Below are 10,071 nucleotides of genomic sequence, written 5' to 3'. Positions count from 1 at the left end.
TTGCCAACAAAGGTCCGTCTAATCAAGGCTATGGTTTTTCCTGTGGTCATGTATGGATGTGAGAGCTGGACTGTGAAGAAAGCTGAGTGCCGAAGAATTGATGCTTTTGAACTGTGGTGTTGGAGAAGACTCTTGAGAGTCCCTTGGACTGCAAGGAGATCCAACCAGTCCATCCTAAAGGAGATCAGTCCTGGGTGTTCATTGGAAGGACTGATGTTGAAGCTGAAACTCTTAATACTTTGGCCACCTCATGCAAAGAGTTGACTCATTGGAAAAGACCCTGATGCTTGCAGGGATTGGGGGCGGGAGAAGGGGACGACAGAGGATGAGATGGCTGGATGGCACCACTGACTCAATGGACATGAGTTTGAGTAAACTCCGGGAGTTGGTGATGGACAGGTAACCTGGCGTGCTGCGATTCATGGGGTCGCAAAGAGTTGGACACGACTGAGCGACTGAACTGAACTGACTGAGCTGAATCATTTGCCAGTTGTGTGTATTGTGAATACTCATATTCTGCAATTTGCCTTTCACTTACTTTAAGCTTAATTGCCCCACTTTCTGTAGTTCTTATCTTTAATATAGTCAAGATTAATTTTTCTTTTGTAGTCAGTGCTTTTTATATTTTGTTTAAGAAATCTGTTTTTTCTTATTGGTATGAGGAATACTAGCCTATGACTCCTCCTATGAATTTTAATTTTTTAAAAACTTAAGTTTAACCCATCTAAAATTAATTTTAGCCCATAATATGAAGTGAAATAATGTAAACTCAAAAATGTTTTCAACCTCATCTGCAATAAACAACTTGAGACCCTAGGATAGGCAAATCTTTATGAACATGATTATGGAAGAAGGTTATAGCTTACATCAGATTCTTAAAGGCTTTACGATTTAAAAAAGGTTCAGAATCACTGCTGAGACACTGGCAACTGTTATAGTTTCTAAGAACCTTGAGATGAATTCCAATGCAACAACTTACAACTGCCATCTTCATCTGGTTTCTTCTTTATTCTATTTGTCCCCTCCATTCTACAGATTGTGTAAATTTGCTTTGATTATCCCTGCTTCCCCCACCTATTCAAAGAATATTTTAAACTTTCCATTATATTTTTGAAAACTGCACTTCACTTTTTGCTAGTTTCCTTTTATTTCAATGAAGACATGGAGCCTTTCATCCTAATCCAACAATTAAAACAAAAGCTAAAAATCAAACAAGAAAAAACACCCCAACCTCAAAAGCTTTTTATTTTGATAGGTAAAATATAATCACTGGTTAACAGTCACACAAAATACATCACAATGGCAACAAAAGTACCCACTACTGTGCTCTCCAGGCAGATACACTGAGTAGATGGTTTCTCAATAGACTGCAGTCAGCTAAGGTTGGATGTTGCCCTCACAAAGCAAACACAAGGCTGTTTCTTCTAGTTAATAAATTACCATCCAAATGCTCAACCAAGAGTTAAATAATGAAGAAAATCCAAGCTTAATTACTCTTAAAAGTCCACTAACTAACCTACTTATTGGTATACCACCAACAGCCCAGGGAAAATTTTCAGTTTGAAATTAACAGAAGCTTTTCCTGACCTCATGCAGCTGTCCCACATTGGACTTAGTTAAAACTCTTGTTATATATACTCTTAATGCATCCTGTAAGTTAAATACATTTTCATATATTAATGGGCTTTCTTGGTAGCTCAGCTGATAAAGAATCCTCCTGCAATGCAGGAGGCCCCAGTTTGACTCCTGGGTTGGGAAGATCCCCTGGGGAAGGGAATAGGCTACCCAATCCAGTACTCTTGAGCTTCCCTGGTGGCTCAGACAATAAAGAACCCGCCTGCAATGTGGGAGACCTGGGTTCGGTCCCTGGGTTGGGAAGAACCCCTGAATAACAGCTACCCACTCCAGTATTCTTGTCTGGAGAATTCCACGGACAAGGGAGCCTGGCAGGCTACAGTCCATGGAGTTGCAAAGAGTCGGACATGATTCATGCAGCTGTCCCACACTGGACTTAGTTAAAATCCTTGTTATATATACTCTTATTGTATCCTACAATTTAAACACATCTTTATACAGTAATTAGTTTAACATTTTTTTTCTCTGCAAGACCTTAAGCTCAATGCTGCCTGGGGCTCGATCTGCCTTGCATGTCACTTTGTTGTATTTGTAGCTTGGCACAACAGTAAGGGTTCAATAAATATTTAATAATGAATGAGATAACGTTTTTACTGTGAGAAATGACCTAAGAGTTACAGGCAACTGGATCTTAAGCCAATCAAGGAAAAAAGAAAAAGAAAAAAGTACTTGAAAAACAATTTAAGAGTTTTAAAAGCTGGATCTTTGTAAAAGAGTATCTAGATTGCTTGCTAATTTTTGTAAGGAAGCCAACTCCTATCTTATGATACACCCAGATTAGTGTCACAATTGGGTGGAATAACTGGAAATAATAATCAAGAATTAGACAACTTATCTAATTGTTTTAGATGTTAAAGTGAATTATTACACAGAGAAAAGCCAATGCTACAAAAGGAATGAACTAACCCTATAACCTATCCATGTGACCATTAATTTTGTTTCTGAAGCAAGAACTGAAGGGTTTCAAAAAGATATTCCTAACTAAAGACTGCCCTTTGTTTCTTGGTTCAGGCTTTAAGAACCAGAGGTGGTACTCTTCATCAAGCCTGTAGGTTGATGTGTTATTATGTGTTAACTAGACGTCCACAACAACCAGAGCACCATACGTAACACACCCTGACGTCTTATGGTAGTGTGGCTCACTCATGGATTTCTAAAGGGATTACCTTCTTTACCTGTCTATTTCAGTTCTAGAATAGTACCCTGAATAGAGTAAATATCCAATGCTTCCTGAACTGAACAGAAACTGTCAACTCTGAGACTGATTTGAATCTCAAGATCATCACTTTCTACCAACAAGGGCAATGCTTTACATGCTGCATTCATAGTCCTTTCTAACTTACCCCTTTGCTGAGGACCCCTTTCCAGAAAGCATGGGCTCAGTGAATACAGATTTATTTTAATAATACTGGCTTGAACAAGTCATTCACAAATCCCCCCACTAAAAAGAGAGACACAAGACAGGCAAGTATCTAGTCCAGACACAAACAAATGCCAGTTTATCTGTATTACCCACAGAGAAATGAAAAAGGTGTGTGTGTGTGTGTGTGAGAGAGAGAGAGAGAGAGACAGACAGACAGACAGACAGACAGACTAGGGTGATTGATTTGAGAAAGGTGATAACAACGTAATTCTCTGCACGTGCATACAGAACATGTCTGGTCCTTTCCCAGCTTCTCTGAATCTGGTCTCTGTAGGTGGCTGGAGATGGTAGCAGAGAAGGGAGATCAGCTTCAGTGTAGCTCATCCTCAGTTAGTTGTGACCATGGTGAGGTCACTCTTGGTGGTCAATTTACCCTTCTACCCTTCTAAGTTAAAGGGGCCAGACCAGATCAGGCACAGAATAGTCTAAGAAATCATTTAAGAAACCTTAGAAGGATGGACCCTGAGCCCTCCCCACAGAGGTTCTGATTCAAGAAGTTTGGTGTGGGGCCTGTGAAATTTTAGAAAGTACCCTTGGTGATTCTAATGCCATACTACATTTCAGAAAACCACATCAGGTAATTACCAAAACTCCTTTCAACTATAAAGTACTGCTAGGAGACCCAGACCAGTGATTCTCAAAGTGTGGGCCACAGTCTGAAGACATTTTCAGGGGCTCTGCAAGGTCAAACTATCTTCATGATAAGAGCAAAACATCATTTTTTTTTTTTTTTTACTGTGTCGACATCTGCACTGATGGTACAAAACAAACTGCTGCATTAGCATGAATACAGGTGGAAGCACCAGATCATACTAGTAGTTACTGTGTTTTTAACTGTCAAAAGACTCGGGGGGAAAAAAAAGCCAGTTTCATTTAAGAATGTCTTCTATGAGGAAGAAAAAGTTATTACTTTTATTACATCAACCCTTGGGAATACATTTTTTTAATATTAAATGTGTCACAAAATGGGCAGAACACACAAAGCATTTTTGCAGACTGAAGCCTAAGGCTGTCCTGAAGTAAAGAACTAAGTGTCTGACCTGCTAACTGAACTAACTGCTTTTTTTCATGAAACACCATTTTTCTTCAACTAATGACGGGCAAACTGTGATTATTCAATATGAGTTTTTGGCAGATATTTTCTCAAAAATGAATAAAGTGACCCTGTCATATCGAGAAAAACAACCAACAGTATTTGTTACCAGTGATAAAACTTGAACTTTTATATACATACATACATATATATATATATATATAAAATGCTGGCAAATTTATATCCATCACCAGAAGGTAACCATTCCTAACACTTGAGGACTTTTCTGATGACAGCAGTGGTAACACTAACAAATACAGTATTTTGATATTGCGTAATATAATGTGTCAATATTTGGAACAATTGATTAATTCAGTGAGCCAAAGCACCATGTTATAAATTCATACTATCAACTCCTATTACAAAATCTACTCAAAGTGCAGGATAAAACAACACATTCTAATATAACAATACAAAATTCATAGATATAGTCTGAAATTCCATATTACAACCAAACATTATTAAAGTACCATTGATTGAGTTATGGTGTAATATCAAAGAATATCCCTATTTTAAAAGGCTAGTAAAATACTCCTTTTTCCAATTATGTATCTAGTGAGGTCAGATTTTCTTCATATACTTCACACAAAACAACATATTGCAACAGTCTGTATGCTGATATTAGAATCCAGCTGTTTTCTATTAAATCAAACATTAAAATATTTGCAAAAATGTAGAATGATGCATTTCTTACTAACTTAAAAAAGTTTTTTTTTTTTCCCGTAAAAACATAATGGGTTATTTTCCAAGTGAATTAACAAATAATTCTGTTGTTATCGTTTATTTGCTAAGTTCTGTCTGACTCTTTGAGACCCCATGCACTACAGCCCTCTAGGTTCCTCTCTGTCTATAGGATTTCCGAGGCAAGAATACTGGAGTGGGTTGCCATTTCCTTCTCCAAAGGATCTTGACCTAGGGATTGAACCCACATCTCCTGCACTGGGAGGTGGATTCTTTATCACTGAGCAACTAGGGAAGCCCGAACAAGTAATTTATCATATAATAAATATCAGTGGGTACAAGCTGTAAAGATAAAAGCTCTTTGGGGTCCTCAATAATTTTTAAGCATGCAAAGAGGACCTGAGACCAAACAGTTTGAGAACTACAGCTCTAGTCCAAACAAAGGTATCCAAATCTAGCAGTGCATGAATCATAATATGAAAGTTTCAAAATATATATAAAGGCCAAAGTCCCAGACACGTGAGGCAGAGCCCAGTCACTGTATTTAAAGAAAAATGTTTGCCGGATGATTCTTACGCATGGTCAAGTTCAGAAACCACTGAAGCTATCATTTGATGGTGCATGCCTTTGGAAAAGCTGTTTATTGATGCCCCCTAGTGGCTAATTTGCTTTTCTTTATGAAAATAATAAAGGGAAGAGCAGGAAGTCAGGAAAAACAAAATTCTAATTCTATAAGGGACTCGGAGATTATCTAGTACAACTTCCACTTTATATATGGAGACTGACAACCGCACATCATTACAGTATAGTGTAATAAATGCTAGGTATGCTTTTGTTGGTTAAGTACAGGGTGTAAAGAAAAAAGTGTATGGGGGAGACAAGACTTCTGTTCCATCTACTCCAACTTATCTCCAGGGAGCTAAGTTTCTGGAGGCAATCAAGTCTGAGCTGAAACCTGGAGAACGAATTGAAGGACAAGAGTAATCCAGTCAAAAGGGGTGGCAAGTACCCAAGCTCAAAGGTATATAATAGGTCAAAATTTGCTCAGTATTAAAGACAACAGCAGTGGCCAATTTTAAGAGCTTGCTAGAATTACCAGGTACTGTGCTAAGTCCATTACACTATCTTATTTAACACTCACAACAACCCTAAGAGATGGTACCCTCTCAATCAACCCTAAAAGATAGTGAATATTAACCAATTAGGGTTTATGATTTTTCCTTTCCTTTAAAATTTTTTGAAAAGCAGCTAGTTTTCCAAGGGTAATCTGTTAGTACTTGGACAAACTTACCCAGAAATAACAAAGCTGCTTTTCTTTATGTGTCAAAAAGGGTTTATTCAGAATTGTTTCAGAAAACATGTAAAAGAAATGGAATGACTTCACAAAGTCCTTGGGATAAATCAGGGGGAAATAAAACTCTTTAACCATTAATACGACAACCATAGACTATGCTTTAATTACAAATATAGTAATGTTAAACAAAAACTTTGTAATTCGGCTTCCCCTTTTCCGTACTTTCTGCTGTTAGAATATAATCTAATTTTATAGAGGTACTATAACTGCAACAAAGTGCAGAAACTCTGAAATCAGAGGTGCATCTGAACGCTGACTTCATCACATATTATCTGTGACAAATTAACTTTGAATTTCTGCATCTACTAAGTGGGGACAGTATCTTCCTTACTGGATTGTCAGGAAGAATAAAGGAGACCACATTATATGTAGACCATTTAGTAGAGGTAGCCCCTATCTTGTTTCTCTAGTCCTTATGTGTCTGTCCAAAGGGTTTGTCTTACTTTCTCTGATGCTGCTTCTGTAGAGCTGCCTCTGATAACTGCCCTTGAAGGATCAGTCTTCTTTGCTTGTCAATATCTCCTTCCATTCGGGCAAAAGCATGAGAGCCAATGAAAGAGAGATCAACTCCCAAGCCTTCGTCCTCTTCTTCCTGGTTATCTGTAACAAAAAAGCTATCAATAGCTTATGGCTATTTATCCATATGATTATTTTATGTTTTGCTAGCAGCCAATCCTTTGGGAATGGATCACCTCTTAATGTGTTCTCCACTGCCTCACCAGATCTTTTTGAGGGGGAAAAAAAAACCCAAGACAAAACAGTTTTTTTTTCAAGAAAGAAAAGCAAACAAACAGAATCCATGGACGATGGCGGGCTTCCCAAGGCAATGCCACCATCTGAGCTGTTCAGTTGGGACTTCTTCACATTTGTACCACTGTTCCTCAAAGTGTGATAGGCAAGATTTTCAGAGTTTGCTTTTATTAAAAAATACCACTAAATGAATCTTCTTTCAATCCCTCAAGCTGATTTTACATCTCCTTTAACAGATTCAATGTTCTACCTGAAAATATTTATGAAAACTACAGCCTATCAAGTGACAATATTTTTTGAGATACTGGTGGAAGTCAAGCAGTGTTTGAGGATGGTGGACAGAAGGGAACCTTGTGGCTAATGACCACCCAGCACTGACACCTCAACTGGTTTTGCTCTTCACTGCTCATTGTCATACAAAATGCATTTTGTGCATTTAAGAAAAATGATATTCTATCATGGCAGTCACAATTCTGAGGATTTCTGAATGAGGCTGGGCATACTTCAAGCCTGTACTCTATTGGAATCTCTCTAAAGTACTCCTCCAGCAAAGCTTGGTTATCAGACATTTTCTGATGCTAAATCATTTATTATTCCTTCCATTTGATTTAAATCTGTGTACTGGTAACAAAAAAGAGATGAGTAGCCTTCAATAGATTTTAACTTGATGCTCATTTAAAAGTGTTCACAGTAGAAATCTCACAGTAATTCTTAAATCGCTTAATTTTGAGATCGGGCCCCAGCAACGACGCTTGTGAGGCATGTCTCCAACTATGATCTTGAACATATATCAGTGAAGATCAGTGCAAGCTGTCACACAGAACGGCTCAGAGGGGCTCCCATCCGGCCCTGCTCTACTAACACTTCAATCTCCATTGGTATGTAACCTAAAGAAGCAAAACACGTGGTTACAGCATTCCCGTTTTAGGTATGGCTTTCAGAGGACACAGTTGAATCTGCTGAAAATTTTAATAATATACTGTTTCCTCAACAGTGTCCTGTGTGAAACCATAAACTTCACAAGGGTACAAATGGTGTCATACCCACCTCTGAATCTCTACTGCCTAACGCAGACTTCACATCACATATATAATTTAAAGAGTAAATCTTAACAAGAATAAGACTCTAAAAGCACTGATGTTGGTCTTGATCTTGGTGTCACACTAAAAGCTTCCTAGAGAACAGGCTGAACTTGCTACGTCTTGGTGGCTGATGCTTACCAGAGCCGCTGCTTCCTGAAGAGGGAAGGTAAGAAAAGGCGAGAACTCACCCTCTGGGGCGCCAGGTTTTTCACTTATTCTAATCTGCCGTTCAGGTACCACAGGCTCCCCTTCTGCATTGCCAATATCTGTAGGTAGGCATGGCAACGAGCGGCTCTCCTCCTTCAGTGACCTTGGGAAGTACAGAGGTAGCAGCTTTTGGTAAGTAGCCTGTGTAAGAAAAGCCAAATGTTCTGTGAAAAATACCGGAGTGATGGAACAGGCATCAGCAGCACTCACGCCACTCCACAGACTGTGAAGAGCCTCCATCATGAACTAAGGCCGCGCCACGCCTAAGCTCAGACTGGATGCTGCCTGGGCCCCTCAGTCAGTTTCTGTGTCAAAGACCAGGATTCGTTAGTCACTCAAGAAGACCCATGAGTCCTGATCCTGACAGCTCCAGGTCACTGAAGCTGGAATGGATATGTCCTGTGACCCCTATCCCCAGCCCCTTCTTCACCTCACTAATGATATCTGTCTTTCAAGATTCAGCTCAGACACAGACACTACTTGCTTAATCCTCAGTGTGCCATCAGGGTCCATGTGACCTAGATTTAATATCTGACAGTTTTGTTTTTAAACAGTTCTCTCTGAAAAGATTGCTATTTCCTGACTTTTATTCTTTCTTAGAGGTTTCCCAAACAATAAAGAGATATCCTACTTTAAAAAAATTAGAATAAAATTCACTGTATCTTATAACTTCCATACAGGTTGGTCCACTGGACTCATTCTAAATCCACGATATATTATGGATACTTAGTGCTCTTATTTTTCCTCAGTCTTGAAGCTTTGGAGGGAATGATGCTAAAGCTGAAACTCCAGTACTTTGGCCACCTCATGCGAAGAGTTGACTCATTGGAAAAGACTCTGATGCTGGGAGGGTTTGCGGGCAGGAGGAGAAGGGGACGACAGAGGATGAGATGGCTGGATGGCATCACCGACTCAATGGATGTGAGTCTGAGTGAACTCCGGGAGTTGGTGATGGACAGGGAGGCCTGGCGTGCTGCGATTCATGGGGTCGCAAAGAGTCAGACACGACTGAGCAACTGATCTGAAGCATTTTGCTTTTTTTCATCATCCTAGAGTCATTTTATCGTTACTCATCAATTATTACCAACTATAACAAACTAAAACAGAACACTAAGAAACCAAAAGAATGATGGAACTATCTAGAAGGACAGTGAAATCACTGAATAAATTATCCGTCAGTCTCCTTACTGTGTCACCCACAACACTGCATCATCTTTCATGCATATAAATATATATATGAGGCATATAGGCTCAGCTGGTAAAGAATCTGCCTGCAATGTGGGAGACCTGGGTTCAATACCTGGGTTGGGAAGATCCCCTGGAGAAGGGAAAGGCTACCCACTCTAGTATTCTGGGCTGGAGAATTCCATGGACTGTGTAGTCTACGGGGTCGCAAACAGTTGGACACGACTGAGTGCCTTTCACTTTCATTTCATGAGGCATATAAAAAGACTGGATTATAAGTTAATTTAAAAAAATTGTACCTCAATTTAAAAAAATTAAAAAAAAAAAGAAGACTGGAGACACCATCTTTGTAGCCTTTTAAAAAATTGAAATACAATTCACATATCATAAAATTCACATTTTAAAGTATACGATTCACTGGGCTTTAGTATATTCATGAAGTTGTGGAATCATCACAATTAATTCCAGAACATTTCATCATCTCAAAGAGGAAATCTAAATTCATTAGCTAGGTTATTCTCCATCCCTCCCTCCCCCAGCCCCTGGCAACCACTAACCTGTCTGTTGTATGGATTTGCCTATTTCAGAATATGCATTCCATTAAAATGGAGTATGGTATATGGTTTTTTGTGTCCAGTTTCTTTCATGCGGCATATGTTTC

The 10,071-nt window shown here is 38.9% G+C and overlaps 1 protein-coding gene across 1 annotated transcript in view; it reads right to left on the bottom strand.

Moving 5' to 3' along the window:
- GDAP2 (ganglioside induced differentiation associated protein 2) overlaps window positions 1-10,071 on the bottom strand; it is a 66,957-nt gene that overhangs the window by 24,923 nt on the left and 31,963 nt on the right. The window contains exons 7-8 of the mRNA XM_010830711.1: window positions 8,207-8,366; window positions 6,630-6,786 (exon numbers count right to left, since the gene is read on the bottom strand). Coding sequence (XP_010829013.1) covers window positions 6,630-6,786; window positions 8,207-8,366 — 317 coding nt within the window. The remainder of the gene's footprint in view (window positions 1-6,629; window positions 6,787-8,206; window positions 8,367-10,071) is intronic.

This window comes from Bison bison, unplaced genomic scaffold, assembly GCF_000754665.1.
Source record: "Bison bison bison isolate TAMUID 2011002044 unplaced genomic scaffold, Bison_UMD1.0 scf7180017864519, whole genome shotgun sequence".
NCBI classification, from domain to species: Eukaryota; Metazoa; Chordata; class Mammalia; order Artiodactyla; family Bovidae; genus Bison; species Bison bison.
Note: the sequence above shows the minus strand (reverse complement) of the source record. Positions and strands in the feature narration are given on the sequence as shown.